General features: G+C 33.4%; 2 protein-coding genes across 2 annotated transcripts; one reads left to right on the top strand and one right to left on the bottom strand.

Moving 5' to 3' along the window:
• The first annotated feature begins 4803 nt into the window (after positions 1-4803).
• On the top strand, positions 4804-11995 carry LOC133309000 (uncharacterized protein At4g06598-like). Its single transcript, XM_061509739.1, has 5 exons — positions 4804-4983; positions 6362-7097; positions 8327-8402; positions 8534-8660; positions 11365-11995. Exons 2-5 carry the CDS (start codon positions 6379-6381, stop codon positions 11568-11570), a joined length of 1128 nt encoding a protein of 375 aa, XP_061365723.1. The 5' UTR covers positions 4804-4983; positions 6362-6378; the 3' UTR covers positions 11571-11995.
• A 1047-nt stretch (positions 11996-13042) lies between these two features.
• LOC133309016 (ubiquitin-like domain-containing CTD phosphatase) lies at positions 13043-15490 on the bottom strand. The gene is made up of 5 exons (XM_061509759.1): positions 15160-15490; positions 14740-14999; positions 14579-14642; positions 14279-14444; positions 13043-13740 (listed from the first exon to the last, which is right to left on the bottom strand). Exons 1-5 carry the CDS (start codon positions 15432-15434, stop codon positions 13495-13497), a joined length of 1011 nt encoding a protein of 336 aa, XP_061365743.1. The 5' UTR covers positions 15435-15490; the 3' UTR covers positions 13043-13494.
• Positions 15491-16960: the final 1470 nt, after the last annotated feature.

The following is a 16960-nucleotide window of genomic DNA, read 5'->3' as shown; positions in this document are numbered from 1 at the left end:
TTTTACAATAAGAACACCATCGATCATCTCTCTTAGGTCTAGAAGATGCACCACCATAAAACTTTGTTAAGGAAATCCTTTGAGAAGAGGCCATACTGCACAAAAATAGTCAACGAAAAAGCTCCAAGAAGCCAAAAAATTCGAAAAAAATACCGAACGAAGTCCGATCAAAGATTTGAGCACAGATCTAGAACGAGCTTGGAGAGTCGATCAGAACTGCAGTGGCCCGACCTCCAGAACCGCCGTCACGCGCCGGTGAAGCTGGCGACGCGTGGGCTTCACGCGCAGGGAAAGGAGCGGCGCGTGGAGGCGCGTCTGAAGTCCGATCGGGCTGGGCTTTTCAGGCGAAGGTCGTCCAAGGGTTGCGAACCTATCTGGGGCTGATCGGAGTTGAACGGTCGCCGGAAAACATCCAAAAATCGTGATGAATAGTGCTGTTAGTGTTGAAACGTGATGACCAGCGATGAACAGTGTGAAGAACGTTTGTTTTGCCACACAAACATTGACCTTATGTTGTGTGAAAAGGAAAAAGAAGAGAAAAAATGATCTTCTCGGTCCAAGAGGTCCCCGAAATTTTTTTTCCGGTGGCGGCTGATAGCAGCGAGAGACGAAAAAAGACTAAACAAGGTTTCGTAGGCGCCGAAGCAGAGCCCTCAGGATCGAGATCTCTGATACCAACTTGATAAGAACCTTGAGGTTACCACCCCAAAAGCTAGCTTAGAGGGTGGGAGTGCCCAAGGCCTTATAAACTCCACATTAGTTGCTCATACTACCAATGTGAGACTATATATCTCAAGACGCCCCTCACACAAGAGCCTATTGGGCTTGAAGAGTGGATGATGCAACAGGCTCAGCCTACCTGTGCTAAGAAATTCCCCAAAAGAAAGTGGGGGGGCGAGGTTTGAACCCGGAACACGAGGCTCTGATACCAACTTGAAAGAAAAGGGTATTTGAAATATTATTGAATAGTGTATTAATCTGATACAAAGATGTCTCTATTTATAGAGACTAAAAAACCTAATTCTTGACCTAATGAGCTTGGCCCAATACAACAAATATTAATAATAATAAAAGACCTAATATTTACAATAGCTTTGCTAAGCTTATGTAAAATATTTAGAGTTTATATTGACTTATTAGCTTATTAAAGTCTTGATTTATAGGTCTGATTTGATTTATTATAAAAAAATTAAAAAATCTAGCCGACTTTTAAGGCCTATTATAATATGAGGAGGGATATTCTTACTATCAAAATTTTTTACTACCAACTTACTACCTATCTAATCACCATTGGATCAACATTTTCTCTTTTTTCAAATTTTTTTTAGCATTATCTCTCTTTGATTCAATGGTGATTAGATAGGTAGTAAGTTAGTAGTAAAAAAATTTGGTAGTAAGAATATCCTTCCTCTTGTAATATACCCTGTAACTGATTAGTATAGAGGATATTATATTATTTCTTAATTTTTATCTTAAATTAAAGAGTATAATATATATAAAATAAAATATATGATAAAATATACTTAAAATTTAAATACACATATGACTGAATCAAATACTTTGATTTCTTATCTCTGAATTATTTTACATCAAGTAGGAATTTTAACTAAGTTTGTATACACATTTTTCATGAACTCCATTCGGTCCTCATAATTTTTAATCATGATACTTCATCCTACTTCAATGAGATACATACTGGTATGTTTACTCTCTGAAAAGGTTAACATAAAAACAAACAAACGTCGAATAAATCTTAGTAATATTAGTGTTTTTTGAACTATAACCAATCTACCCATTTTAGTGAAAAATATTATTCTCTTAAAACATATTTATAATAAGAAAATAATAACTCAAATAACAATCATATTTAATATTTCTTTATTTTTATTTATTACTATTTAATATTTATTTATTTATTTGTTTTTATATTTTTATTTTTATTTTTAATTTTATTGTTATCTTTCGATAACAACATCAAATTTTATACCGATCGATGCATCTTGCGCCATTTTGGTGCTTCTTGTGCCGTTTCAATATTTTGTGGTACTTTTTGCACCACTTTGGCCCTTTTGGTGCGCTACAGTTAATGTGAACAATACTTTTTTTTTTTGGATTTTTGGGTATTACACCTTCTAATTTGCAAATTAAAATTTATAGGCCTAAATTAAACTAAAATATAAAAGATAAAATTTCTTATTCACAAAGATCACATTAAATAATATTTATAAAGATCACATGAAAATTTTATTACAATTTCTCAAACAGTTTTTTTACAAGATCACAAAGATCTTTAAAAAATGTTCATAATAATACATGAAATAATATTTTTATGAGCTTTTTATTTGTTCTTGGCAACCTTCCTTCTTTAATTGATCATTTTTTTTTTGCGTAACATCACCTTCTTAAAAAATAACTACTTATTTTTAAATAAAGTAAGGACCAATCATAAATATTTATTATTTGTTAAAATATCATCAATCCTATTACTTTGAAAATTAATATTATAAATTATAATATCAAAAAATATCTTTAAGTGAACCATATACATCATAAATATATTATATCATTAGGCTTTTTAAAGTGGACTTGTGAACTAATTTTTAAATGGACTTTTTTAGAAAATTAAACCTGGTCTAATTAAAAAATAAAGCAAACCAGACCTAAGGGAAATCAGGCTATAAATCCTTGATGAGCCACACCCATTTACATCAATATTTAAATATTTATGCTTTTTCAAGGAAAAGTAGATATCTCAGCTTTCCTGTTTGTTTTATAAAGACTAAATATTCTTTTTAGTCCCTAACAAAAAAATATGGTTCCCCACTTTAGTCCCTTACAAAACTAAATTAGTCAGTTAGTCCTTAACAAATTCAAAATGGACTCATTTAGTTGAAATCGTGATTCCTCACAAATTCAAAAAAGACCTATATTAGTCCCTCAAAAGAATTAAAATGGGTCCACCTTGAATTTGTTAGGGACTAACTTACTAATTTATTTTTGTAAGAGACTAAAGTGAACACCGTATTTTTTGTTAGGGATAAAAAAAGATCTTTAATCTTTTATAAAATATAAAATAAAGATATGTACTACCATCTACTATGTCATATTCATCCTCGCTCTATCTATAGCTGTCCCCTTCTCACAGCCAGCCTCTTGTCTATTGGATAGATAATTAGAATCTATCATATCACATTGGATAATTATAAAAATTGAGTTAAGAGATGAAAATTATAAAAATTTCCCTGTAATTACTTTAAAGTTGTATTAAATTATATTATTGCTTTATTTTTCTCATAATTGTATTGTTTCATTTTTGCTTTAAATCTTTTTTGAACAAACTAAACTTATCTTAATCATTAATAGTAAGAGTGGTAAATTTAAAAAGATAATAAATATAACATTTTCCAATAAAAAGTACTTGGTTAAAAATTTTCAAACGAGCATCTTCGTTCAAATAGATGACGTGTCTTTCGTCAACAATTTTTTTTTTTTTTTTTTTTTTTTTTTTTATCTTAGAACACATTAGAATTTCTCTTTAAAACCCACAAAAAGTTTCTTATAAAATTCCATTATTTATTATCCAATGTACTATCTCACTTATGTTACTACAAAAATTCAATAAATCTAAATAATATTAACACGATTAAGGATGTACTAATCTACTACATCGAGCCAGATACAGCTAGATCGAATACACTGTAAATTGAGTTAGTAAAAAAAAAAGACTTAATAATTTTAATTGTATATTTTAACATTTTTCAAGTTGCATAGATCCAACCCACGTCAAGCCAAAATAAGCGAGATCAAAATATTGTTTTTAACTTCAATTTTATTATTCCAATCCTCACATTTGACCCATTTTTAATAACGAATTCGTAGTTGGAACCCATTTTCCCTTGAAATGATAACTATACAAGTTGGACAGCGATACAACAATTATTTTAATGTTTGTGGTGCCGAGGCCTATGTTGATCTTTCTTTTTTAATTTTAAATTCACATTTTTTATTTTTGGAATAAAATGTTAAAGGATTTAATGTTACTCACAATATAAATGATAAAATTAAGCATTATATTTATGTAAAAAACTAAGGTTATGTTACTGGAAAACATAAATATTTTCGGTTGACACAAAATAACTGAAAAAATAGGAAAAAGAAAGCACAAAAATCAATGTATTAGTTGGACAAATTTGTGATTTTGACGTAACAGGACGGTAGTTTAACCCTATATTTATATTATTCAACATAAGATAAATTAAATTTTTATACACATATAACAAAGGTGAGTCACACCTCTATTTTTTCTCTCTTCAATTATTTGTGGATCCCTCTTATAATTTTGTTTCACTGACATAAAATAATTATCTTCTTCAACAACATAACAAAAACATTTTCCTAAAATTAATCTTACTCACACATAAAAAAAAGTATAAATATTTGAGAAAAAACATTTCTCAAGCTGATTGAGTTTATTTTCTGTCACCCTAAAATTATGTCGTTTTGTTTATTTATTTTCTTATATTGATTGATTCACTTTTGAATGATTATGATTTTCTTTTTCTCTCTTCCTTTATCACCATTGATCTATCTTTGTACGATTATGATTTAGTAACAAAAAAAAACATTGTCTCAGACAGCTTGAGAAACGATAAACCCTAAATATTTATTTATATATATTTTTTTTTCTGTGTGTTTTTTTTTTTGCATGCCCCATTTAGGCGCATATATACCTTTTATGTTTTTATGTAGGGGTAGGAAATAAAACATATAGAAACATCAAATCCAATGTTAAATAGCAAAAGATTAAGGAAGGGTAATACTTGTCATGGTTATACAATCAAGCCCTAGCTTCAACGAGAAGACAGAGAGAAGAGGAAGGTTGTTGAAGAAATCAACCCACGACTAGGAAAGAGAGAAACTCTGCTTTAATTTCAAGCCCCTTTACCATTGCATTTTGGGATCTCGAATCTCCAATCTGCAAAGGTCAGTATTTTTTTTTTCCTTTCCTTTTGGATTTTTCTTAAATTTTTTGTTTGCTTGCGATAGGTTTCCATCTCCATATTTATCCTCAATTCGTTCAATCAGCTTGAAATCATTGGTCTATTGATGCTACAGTTTCTCACATTACAGCATTTTCGTTTCTATAAATACTAATTTTTCCTTTTTTGTTGATTTTTTTCTATATTCTCTGAATGCATGCTTTGCGTAAATTCTAAAGGAAATGCATCAAAGTAAAGTTTCCGTCTTTGTTTTTTATCCTCATCTGGGTCCTGGGAAAATTAATCAGAAACTTTAGCAATTGGGTTCAGTTTTTTATTTACTTATTTTTTCAATTTATCTTCTTTAAATTTTTCTTAATGGATTGGATCCCCCCCCCCCCCCCCCCCCCCCCCAAACAGCTCTCCAGTTGGATGCTTGTGGCTCCAAAGTTTTGGATTTTTCATTTTATTTTTTTGAAATTATTGTTATGTAGTCTTCTGTTACATTGGTAATGAACTGGTTGCCTTGCCAGGCTTGATAGGCAAAGTTGTTTGGGTTTGATTTTTATTTAAATAAAATTAAGATCTCCAATTTGTTCAGCAATATAGCAGTGGTTTTAACTTCAAAACATTGGTGATTATTATGAGTGATGGGATCGTTAATGTGCGTGATACTATTTCATATCGGTTGTGCTTTGCTTATAATGAAAATGTATAGAGCCTATATACCAATTGGATATGTGATGCTCCCGTACTGCAAGGGAAGGGAAGGTGGACAACTTTAGTCAACTATCTGGAATAAAATCTATGTGAAATGAGAATTTAAGATTGTTCATGAGATAGCTGGACAAATATTAGGATTACAATTTGGAAAAATGAAAATAAAAAGATAGGTCCATAAAGCTGCCGGCATGATGTGGGCTTTTACCCAATGAAAAACACTCTTATGGAGCTCTGGGATATTTAGTTCTTAGGCATTTTTCGCAATAAAGTTTCTGTTTTACTCATTTATGATTCTTGAGATTACTGAGATGCTTTATTTTTTATAAAGCTATTGGTTTGTTTTGTACTAGTTTTTCAAGAATATATATAGGGAAGCAGGTGCAGTGATTCTTTTGGTGCTGTGAGCGTGAGTGCATTTGCATACACACCAAATTTCTATTATTTGTAGGATCTTTGTACGAGTAACCTAAATTTGTAGTTATATTTTGCAATTGAGAACATAAGCATATCAGATATCTTGTTGAATCATGGATGGCCTATTTAAATTTTCACGAGAAGATCATTCCATTATTGTTGATTGTATTCCCTTCTTTATTTTCATCTTTAAATATATTTACTTGGCCATATTCTTTGGTGATTCATAGCATTTTATTTGACAGGTGTTGATTCTACTTCTATGGCAAATTCAAAGGGCTCATCGGGTATAAGAAATTTGATGTGTCCTGGAAAGCATGCTCTACTTCCTCCCAAAAGCCCATTTCCTAGTGTTTCGCAAGCATATGCTGATTATGTCCCAAATCCTACTCTTGGTTCAAAGGCTGCTAACAAACCTAGAGAGGGAAAGACACACCACCACCGTACATCATCTGAGAACCTTGTCTTGGAGGAGCAGCCTTCATGGATTGATGATCTACTTAATGAGCCTGAGACACCTGTCCGAAGGGGTGGTCATCGGCGTTCATCAAGTGATTCTTTCGCATACATAGACACAGTTAATGTGTCTAACATCAGTTATGCAGATCAAGATGAGTATAAATATAAGAATTTGGCATCTGTTTCATCATGGTCATCGCAAGATTTTGACCACAACAAAGATGCTTGTCATATGCACATGTATCCAGAAATGAACTCAGCAAAGCAGAATAGGGCATGGGACTCTTTTTCAAATGCTGTAAGAAATCTAGGTGGTGTTCCCTCTGGCAAAGATAATGTTGCTTTTCAGAGTTCAGGATCACCATGTACACCACATGAAGCAGATGGGCTTCTGCCAACTGCAAATGAAAAGCATGATTCTGTAGAATCTGGCCTACAGGATGCAAAATCATCTTCTGAAAGAAATGATGGTTCACATGCAAAGTCATCTGCTTCTGAAACAGATACAAAACGTGCTAAACAGTATGCAGTTATTTTCTCCAGTTTCTGATTTTATTGCTATTACAGTGACTGTTTGATTTTACCACTAATATATGATCTAAAGACTGCTAGTTCTGGTGTATCAATGATTTGATCCTCTCCTTCTGTTCTCTCGGTTTGCTTTTCCATGCAGAATGATTTCATATAGAAAAGCCATGAAGTCATGTCATACTCTATCATTGACCCTTTTAAACTTTTCCAGATTAATTGCTGCTGATTTTAAAATCGAATTTCAAGATTATACTACTAGTTTGGCATATAACTTCTCTTGAGATATGTAAAACCATTAATATAGCCTCACCCAATAGCTTAAGCTTTTGGGTTGAATTGGTTCTTTACATGGTATCAGAGCCTCGTGTCTCGGGTTCGAACATCGCCGTCCCCCACTTTCTTTCTAGTGGAATTTCTTTTTTCGCACAGGTAGGTGGGCCTGTGCATTGTCCACCCTTCAAGCCCAGTGGGCTCTCGTGTGAGGTGGTGTGTTGAGATATTTAAAATCATTAATATAGCCTCACCCAATAGCTTAAGCTTTTGGGTTGAAATGTGTAACATCCCGGGCGCTGACGAGGGCGGGGAGTGATCGCCGGTGCGTAAGGGCATGGACAAGGAGCGGCTCCTGGCAGGCTTCTAGGGACGGGGGTACATGAATGAATCGAATCAACATCCGAAAGAGAGGGATTCCAGAGACTGTGCTGGTATGGGACGGTACAGTTGGGAATGGCTTATAAGAATTAATTGGTACTGCCTATACTAACAAGATGCATCTACTTTTCGGTAGCCCGGATCGGAAGAACTCCATAGTTAAGCGTGCTTGACTTGGGGAAATTCTGGGATGGGTGACCTCCTGGGAAGTTTTCCCGGGAAGTGTGCGAGTGAGGACAAAGCACGCTGAAAAGTCTCGTGTTAGTGTGTGGGGACAGTCGTTAATCCTTGCATGTTGCCAGGCGTTACAAAATGGTTCTTTACAACTTCTTATAATATACTAAGAAGAAGAGAAGATATAACAATTATCTGTGGCGTAAAGTGATGTCTGCATTACTAAGCTGGTATACTATTTCTCATGTTGAGAAAGTAGTTAAGCTGTGCTACTCTTTATTAATGAAATTTGGTGTTTTTGGGTTATTTTTGCTATTTGATTTACAAAAGTTTTTTTTAAACCAATAAATTTATATATGGAAAGGGAAAAATGTTCTGAAATACTCATAATACAGGCAATTTGCTCAACGTTCACGGGTACGTAAACTTCAATACATAGCTGAGCTGGAAAGAAATGTACAAGCTTTACAGGTAAATTTCAGCATAAGGCAATATTCTGCATGGATACACATTGCACAGTGACTTTTTTTCCGCAAATGATGTATATCCTACACGGGAAAGCTGAAAGTTCTCATTCTTTTTCTTTATATGTCAATACATAGGCAGAAGGGTCTGGAGTCTCAGCTGAGCTTGAATTTCTTAACCAGCAGAATCTTATCCTGAGTATGGAGAATAAAGCACTCAAGCAACGTTTAGAAAGTTTAGCACAGGAGCAGCTTATCAAATATTGTAAGATTCTATCATATGAGCATTAGCCATTCAGGTTTGCTAGTAATGGAAGTCTTTTTTACTTGGAAATGTCAATCTAGTTACTGTGCATTTCAAGGTAGTTGTGTATATATGCAAATCCTTGTGAATTTATGATGCATTTTATTGTATAGATTAATAGAAAAGAAACCCGATAGGTCTTACTAAGTTTGATTATAGCATATAACTGGTGAGAAAGTACGAAATTAATCAAGTCCTATCTTCTATGTACTTGAGCATGATTGCAAGAAGAATTACAAGAATGAGATTAATAAATGGGAGGTTTGATCTTAGGGGGCCTGCTCAAATAACTTTGGGAAGGATCAATATTGTAGCTCAAGGACCTTAAACCGAAGGTCAAAATTTTCATTTTGTACAGAAAATAGAGAAATGAGCTTGATGATAGATAAGTCTGTGTGTCATTGGATGTAATCGTGAGCTTCATGCAACTCTATTTATGTATACATGGAAGAACCTCTCGGCTAGAGTTCAATCCTTTACATTGCAAAATCTGCCTGCCACGGTATTCTTTGTTAGTTAAGGATTTTTAGTCCCACAAAAGAAGTTCTTTTCATTTGCAATTTTGGGATTTCCAGTTTAGGGAAATCAATTAGTGGTTAACAATATTTAAAGAATGGTTGATGGTTAATCATATCTTGACTTAATAACAACTTATCTAGTTAGTTGTTGCTACACTGAAAATACTTTTTACTACAATTTCTAAATTTTAGTGGGTTTAATTTTAATCCATTTTTAGTGTAAAGTTTTTTACATTTTCACTCAATCATGTGTTGACAAATCATTAAGAGAGTTTGACTTTTGGTAATTGTTGTCAAAAAATTTAATGAGGTAGCAATGCATGATTGGGTGGTATTTTAAAAGCTGACTATTGATCAGAATCAAATCAAACTAACTGTGTGCTACCAGTACCTCAGATTTAATAATAAGGTTTGCTCCTACTTATTCAGTTTACCATATACTCATATTCGTCCTGGATTGAAAATGATGTTTTTTTTTTCATGTTATAGAGATTTATAATGAAAAATAGTTTGACTTGTAGAATCAATTTTTTTTAAAAAAGTGTTTTTTAAAGAAAGGGGGGAATGTGGTATTCAGCTTTAACTATAAATTCATCTGCCTTTAGGCAAGGCAATATGGGAATGTACTGTGTGATTTGTTCTAAATTTCTACTTATTTGTTCAGTCATTACAAAAATTTTATGAGTGATGGCTCCTTGCCTGAGCATTCAGTTCTTGTTTTTTTTTTCTAGTTGAAAACTATGCATGCTCGAGTTTTGAGCAAATTTGATGCTTATTTGAGTTATTATTCTTTACTTATTTTGGCACTTTCTTAGAGAACTGCTTCGAATGCTGCACTGTGTCTTGTTTATGTGGAGAGTAATTGTAGAGGTGAAGATCATTTTCTGCTTCCATTGTATCTATGTAATAAAATAATTGAGATAGAAGTAGAATTAGCAACATTAACATCAAGAACACCTTTATCCCAAACTAGTTGGGGTGGGTGGCAGATTAACTCAAATAAAAAGTATGAGAAGATTGAGGAAAAAACAATAATATATATATATATATATATATATATATATAACTAACACTGGACATTAAAAAAATAGAAATAAACAATTAAAAAGAAAAATAAAATAAAGTGAAATTAAAGATATATAAGAGAGGAAAAAAAGAATAAGAAAATAAAAATTAAAGAAATAGAGAGATAAAAAAAAGAAAAAAAAAGTGCATAAATAAATAAGAAAAGATAGATTGAGAGGAAAATAGAGAAATAAAAGAAAATAAGGAAAAAAAAAGAGTGGTAAAGAAAGAAATAAACGGAGATATTGGGAAAATGACTAAAAAAGAACCATTTGGAACGTAGGGAAAAAGGGGGTCTAACCCTCCACAATACCAAGCTTTTCTCCGATCTGTCCAAAGACACAGTCTGTAAATATATATCTCACTCCATTATTAAGTCTTGTTTTACTACCTTCCCCCAAGTAAATGTCTGTCTACCTCTTCCTCTCTTTATGTCAAGCTCTTGGTAACAAACTTTTATTCTTATGGAAGCATCTAGAGATCTTCGTATTATGTGCTCAAATCACCTCGATATATTGTCTCTCATCTTTTCAACCACTGGTGCTACTCCTATCTTTCGTCAAATATCTTTATTTCTTATTTTATCCATCCTATTTGATCTCACATTCACATTAACATCCTCATTTCTGCTACTCCCATTTTATGCTCATTTTGCCTATGTGTTTGCCAACATTCAGCTCCATATAACATTGCAGGTTTTACTGCTGTTCTTACATATTTTCTTTTATTAAAAGAATCTAGTCATCTAGGATAGTGATGGAAGTGAGGAATTAATATATGACTTAAACAAAATGAGGTGGTTCAGATGGCAACCTGAGCTACCATGTGGCCTGTAGTGCAGGGTTCAAACTCCACTGGAAGAATTTGTGGCCAGGGCCACACCGTTAGATTCCTAAATGCGGATTATTCTCGCATCGAAAGGGTGTGGGTGGGGACACCTTGTGGAATACCAAAAACATGACTATTAAGAAAACGTGAGACCGAAATTGTGGCCCCTTGAGTTCTTTTTAGGCATGATTAGTTTCATCAGATATGACAGGAATTTGTTTTGGATACTAAAAACTATGTAATATGAAATTCAGTGGAGCAGGAAGTACTGGAAAGAGAGATTGGAAGAATACGTGCATTGTTTCAACAGCAGCAGACACATCAGCCGCAACAACAACCATCTGCTAGTCATAGACGTACCAAAAGCAGAGACCTTGAATCTCAGTTTGCAAACCTTTCTCTGAAACACAAGGGCACCAATTCAGGTCATGACCCTGCAACTGGAGCTCTCAGAATTTAGATATTGCAGTAGCTGAAGCCTTGTTCTGGCTCTACATTCAACTGGTGTTGAAACCACCTGTGATGGAATTGTTTACTTCCCATTTGCGGGACTGTGCAGAGATTTCCAGCATATGTCCTCTCTCTGCCAGCTCTTTGCTGATTTCAGTCTTTTCTGTTTTCTATTTACTTAAATTATTACCATTTAATGTGCACCTGGTGGTCATTGCTGAAATCATATTCTATTTCAGTCATTTGACCTACCGGAGGTGTTAACTCATCAGTTTCTAAGCTTTCACCCCCAACTGTATTTTCAATGATTATGTAACTCTATACCCCTCTTGTGAATCACCATTATTGTGGAATTTGGCCCAGTGCAAATAGAAAATGTCTCAGGGCTGTTTGAATGTGCATTATTTGTATGGATTATGTTTAAGTTAATGTTTTGTTATATGATTCTAATGAAGTTAATGTTTTCTCAACACATCTTGTTTGATAGCAGTGAGAAAATTGACTTGGGACATTGTTTTAGTCACTGATTTCGTAAGAGTTTAACTTTCACTAACAGAGGAAGTATAAAAAGCTAAAGGCTTTAACTGTTTATTCGTTTTTGCAGTGTCCTATCAGTAAGAGTTACTTTAACTTTTCACTTGAGAGTCTAACTTGTTATAATAAATCGCATCTAGAATATACATATAATGTAGTTTGGTTCATTTACGTATCTATTTGCTTTGCATGACTCATGGGAGAAGGGTCTTCAGCCAACACTCAACCTTAGGGTTTGGATTCACAAAATGGGATTTATGCAACGCTTTGGAAGCAGAAGACCTTAGTATGCAATCAATTGAAGTAATCTATTGTGTGTATATATTATTCAACATTTTTTGTTAGCGGATTTTTTGTTTAAAGGATAGGTATGAATTAGGAGGTAAGGAGATTGAAGAAAGGGAAAAGTGGCCCAACCCGTTCCGAAAACTTGGTCAGTCGGATTAGGTTAAGTCAAGAACTGAACCGATTGTGTGTCGTTAAAACTCCAAGAACAGTATTCATATTGGTACTTTGGTTGATGGTGATAAGAGTTTAATATTAACTTGTGGATTTCACGATTGAACTGATCAGTTTCCCTAATTGATTAATGTTGTTATCCAGATTCTTGACTTTCAAATTTCCAATACTGTTTATACCAATTACATATACAGTAAGAGCATATATCATATTTCACTTAATTTAACAAAAAAGAAAAAACATTTTTCTATACAACCAAATAAAAAAAAAAGCAATTCTCATTTTCTTTCATTCTTTTTCCATTCTCCTATTCATTTTTTCCCCTTTTTTTTTCTCTTTCCATTCTTCCACACCGAATTTCCGAAGTCAAATATTGCCCTGCTTAAGAGGAAGATTACTAACAAAAGACAATCATTTTCTGGTAATAAAATAAATCGCGATGCATAAAATACAAGAATTATAAGTTATATTAGGGCAAAAACCACTAAGGAAAGGTTGAACTTAACTTACATATAACACATTGTCGATAATTAGAATCTATTTATCACATTGGATATTTTACAGTTGTCACACAACTAATCATTCTCATTTAACTAGTGTTTCTTTGCGTGCATTATGACATGACATTGGCAAAGATGACCACAATACCCGGTATGATCCAAGCTTTGTGCCCATGTCGCAACAAATTATGAAAACATACAATTTTCTCATGCATCAAATCAAATTCTGTTCAGGAATTGGTGCATAGTAATGCATAAGCAGTACTAGTCATCTTAGATAACTCCACACAGCTGCCACAAGGAAACCTTTTCTTCCTGTCATTCACCCTGTCCTAACATAATGACTTGAAATGAAAAATTGAAATCCTCTGGTTGTATAAAGTTTAAAAGCTGCAATGCATCTTGCTTAACCATATTCCTCTTATTGCATTCCATTATCATTTACTCGTGCCTACGCCTTTTAGCATTGTCCTCTGTGAATAACTCCCAATTTTTATGATCAAGTTTGCTAAAGTCATCAAGCTCTGCAATGGCCAGTAAGTACTGGGTAAGCTTCACAAGCTCCTGATCACTATCTCGGTTAGCATGAGCCTTCCTGAATGGTTTAATTATCAAACCATTCTGTGGATTCATCACGAAATTCCTTCGAAGGTCGTCAAACATGATAGTATTCGAAGCATTGTAGAACTGAAATAAAATAAGAAACCACCATTAAGACAACTAGACAAAGGCTGAATATTGCAAAAATTCACAACAGTACGGGAATAAATAAAAAAACTGATATAATTTATGATAGTACCAGTATTTCTATTAAAAATATCAAACAGCAATTTGGTATGTTAAACAGATACATTTTGCAATTTATTCCCAATGATTATACTCACAAGCATTATGATTATACTCACAAGCATTAAACATGTTTTTTAGTTTTTTGGGGAAGATTAAGTCGCAACAGCAATTTTTTTGGGTGCCCTTTTTCTCCCTAGATAAAAAGTAAACTATTCATTCATTCAGCTGTAGATGGGAATGTAAAGTTCCCGCTATGCACAGGGTCCATGGGAAGGGTCAAACCCATTGTATGGATCTATATAGTAGGTAGTCTTAACTTAAATTTGCAAGAGGCTGATTACATGACATTAAATGGGAATGTATGAAATTAAAAAAATGCTAACATAATTCTATTTAATTTACACAAAGAAGATAAATGGCATGTTATTTATTATACCTCAGGGAATTGAGCCCAGATCAAACCAAGTGGCTTGCAATCAAAGACCCCACGAGAAGCTGACTGAACAGTGATCATTGCTAAGTGGTCAAGAAGTGCAGTAATTTTGTAGTTAGGATTGTCCAGAACCCCAAGTTGTCCCATCTTGAGGTTAATCCATTTCATGCTGCAGGAAGTGAAGCATTCCATGAAAATGGCAATGTTGGTTGTACAAAAGAATAGACATGTTCCATTTCCAGGTGTTATTCTCACAAAAAGAATAAATTTTTTTGATAGAAAAGAGCAAATGATGGCACCAACCTGGTTGCAGACCATATCATAATATCATACTCGGAATAAACTGATGTAAGAAACTCATGAAGGTCTGCAGTAGAAAAATGGCAAGTTTGAAAAAACAAGACAAAAAAAAAAAGTGAAAGAAAATAAAATAAAAAAATAAAAAAAGAGGAAAAAATGATTACAAGGTCTCATAAGTTGAAGGGGGTTCTCAGCCGTGGAACGATGATCAAAAAGGGTATAATCAATGTCGAGAACAAGGAGTTTCTTTCCATTGCGACATGGATTCAGAAGCTCAATCTTGAAGTGATCTATGCGTCTCCTCAACTTTTGCTTATTGACTTCCATGTCCTTGATGTCAACAGCTTCTTGTTGAGGAAGCTCAAAATCATCAACAATCTCAGGTGACTCAACTGGATCAACAATTAAATCTTCTTCAGTAGTACTGCACACACATAAACAAACCCCATCTCCATCTACATCCATTATTATTAATTCATTCATTCATTCATTCATAACAACAACAACAATAGCATGTTCATGATGTTATGTTAATGTAATGACTAGTGAAGGAAACCCTAAGAAAAGAAAAGATAGAAGAGTACCCGATCATGGTCATTTTGAAAGAGGAGTTAAGAGGGAGTTGTGAGAGGAAGAGAGAGTCGTTGTCGTTGAGTTTGGAACCCATTTTTGGGTACAAGAGTTTCTGGCGAATGGGTAACACGTTTGTTAACTCGCAGATTCGGCGTTTCAGTTCCCCAACCGTGTCGTCGCCGCAAACTCGCACCGTGTACTCCTTGCCGCTCCATTTCACTTTCAGTGTCACCTCCTCCGTTGATGCTGATGATGCTGATGATGATAACGAAGATGAACAAGCCATAACTCTTGCCTCTAATCAGTGGAGTGTGTTGTGACTTCTGAGGATGCTACTTTTTATTTTTGCCTTTGCATATGTTGTACTTGTCCTTGTCGCTTGTTATCAAATATTAGTATTTGATGCACTCTTATTTTTATTTTTTTAAGATAATTGAATCGGTACATCACTTCACGATTAGTTTGATTTGAAATATGAAAATAAGACTTTAAGATATTATTAGATGGAATGTTTAATTTTTTGGAGTGAACTGAACGACCGTTATTTAATAATATTATATGCACTTTACTGCTTAAAGACTCATTTTGCCTTTTTTGTTTTTGTTTTTAAATAATAATTATAAAAAAATTAAAAATAAAATAACAAAATACCAATTTAGGAATTAGGATTAAGCGTGTTAGATATTATTAAAAAAAATAGAAAATTGTTTGTCCTTTTAAATGATATAACTTATGTCATTTTATTTTCATAAAGAGATGGAATTTACACCTTTATTTTTTTGTCCACTCTCTCTCCTCCTTTTATCTATCTATTTCTCTCACTTAAAATGACAGATGATACACACTTTTTTCAAAATAAAAATAAAAATTGCCACAAAACATGTGGGTCAACACAGGCTATTCCAACTTATTTAATAAGTTCCAGTTCACCGACATGCGGTGGCACGGGTGGCTAAAGAGTTGGCCTATACCCCAAAAGGGCGTGGGTTCGATTCCCTCTGACCGCTTTAAGGCTCATGTTGGTGGGTAAACTGCCCTCTCTAGGGGTGTTCGCGGTTTGAATTGGATCTGAAAAAATTTTGGGAGAAAATGCTCAAGTAGGCAGAGGAGAATTAATATATTGGATCGATTTGGATTGGATTAGATTTCGTCAACTCATCCGAAAACCGGTCTAATCCAATTAAAATTTACGGGTTTTTTTTTTTTCAGTTTTTCAATTTTTGGTTTATTCGGTTATTGATTTTTCAATTTAATCACCGCAATTTGAATCGATTTGGATGGGTTTATAAATACCCCTAACTATCTCTGGTGTAAATCCTCAGGTCTCCTCTGTCTCCCCAGCCAAAACTTTTTTTGTACTTAAAAAAAAAAGATAAGTTCGAGTTCTAGCAATATCATTTTTATTTTCAACGAGTTCATGAACTTGCGCATAAGTGATACGTTTCTGTGTACAATAGTTTTAAATTTTTATTTTTTTATAGTTTTTTCTTAAAAATAAAAATAAATAATTTTCAGTCGCATTTTACTTTTCTTTTTATCATTATATTTTATTTTTTTTTACAAAATTCATCACATTTTCGTTTTATTTTCATTCACCCCCTTATTTATAAATGTTACTTATTCTGCATCCGCTCACTACTTCACTCTTCAAGAAAAAAACAAAAAAAAAACTTGTTATCATTACACAAAATCTCACCAAGCTACTTGAATATGTATTTGACTACTTTAAAGGTTATATAGTATCAAAACTCCGAGCTACAATTATACAGAAAAAGAGTTTATCCAAAGTCATATAAATTTCTGTCAGATTCT

The sequence above is a fragment of the Gastrolobium bilobum genome, unplaced genomic scaffold (genome assembly GCF_033153095.1).
Source record: "Gastrolobium bilobum isolate Gb01-03AN ecotype WA unplaced genomic scaffold, APGP_CSIRO_Gbil_v1 utg8041, whole genome shotgun sequence".
NCBI classification, from domain to species: domain Eukaryota; kingdom Viridiplantae; phylum Streptophyta; class Magnoliopsida; order Fabales; family Fabaceae; genus Gastrolobium; species Gastrolobium bilobum.
This window is presented reverse-complemented; position numbering and strand designations above follow the sequence as displayed.

What these genes read in the sequence shown, in the direction of transcription:
- LOC133309000 (XM_061509739.1), top strand. Translation starts at nt 6,379, where the DNA reads ATGGCAAATTCAAAGGGCTCATCGGGTATAAGAAATTTGATGTGTCCT. An exon ending in GAAATGTACAAGCTTTACAG is followed by an intron (nt 8,403 to 8,533) that starts GTAAATTTCAGC and finishes GTCAATACATAG; the next exon opens with GCAGAAGGGTCTGGAGTCTC. An exon ending in GGAGCAGCTTATCAAATATT is followed by an intron (nt 8,661 to 11,364) that starts GTAAGATTCTAT and finishes TATGAAATTCAG; the next exon opens with TGGAGCAGGAAGTACTGGAA.
- LOC133309016 (XM_061509759.1), bottom strand. Translation starts at nt 15,434, where the DNA reads ATGGCTTGTTCATCTTCGTTATCATCATCAGCATCATCAGCATCAACG. An exon ending in TTCAAAATGACCATGATCGG is followed by an intron (nt 15,000 to 15,159) that starts GTACTCTTCTAT and finishes ATGTGTGTGCAG; the next exon opens with TACTACTGAAGAAGATTTAA. An exon ending in TCTGGGCTCAATTCCCTGAG is followed by an intron (nt 13,741 to 14,278) that starts GTATAATAAATA and finishes ATTTTATTTCAG; the next exon opens with TTCTACAATGCTTCGAATAC.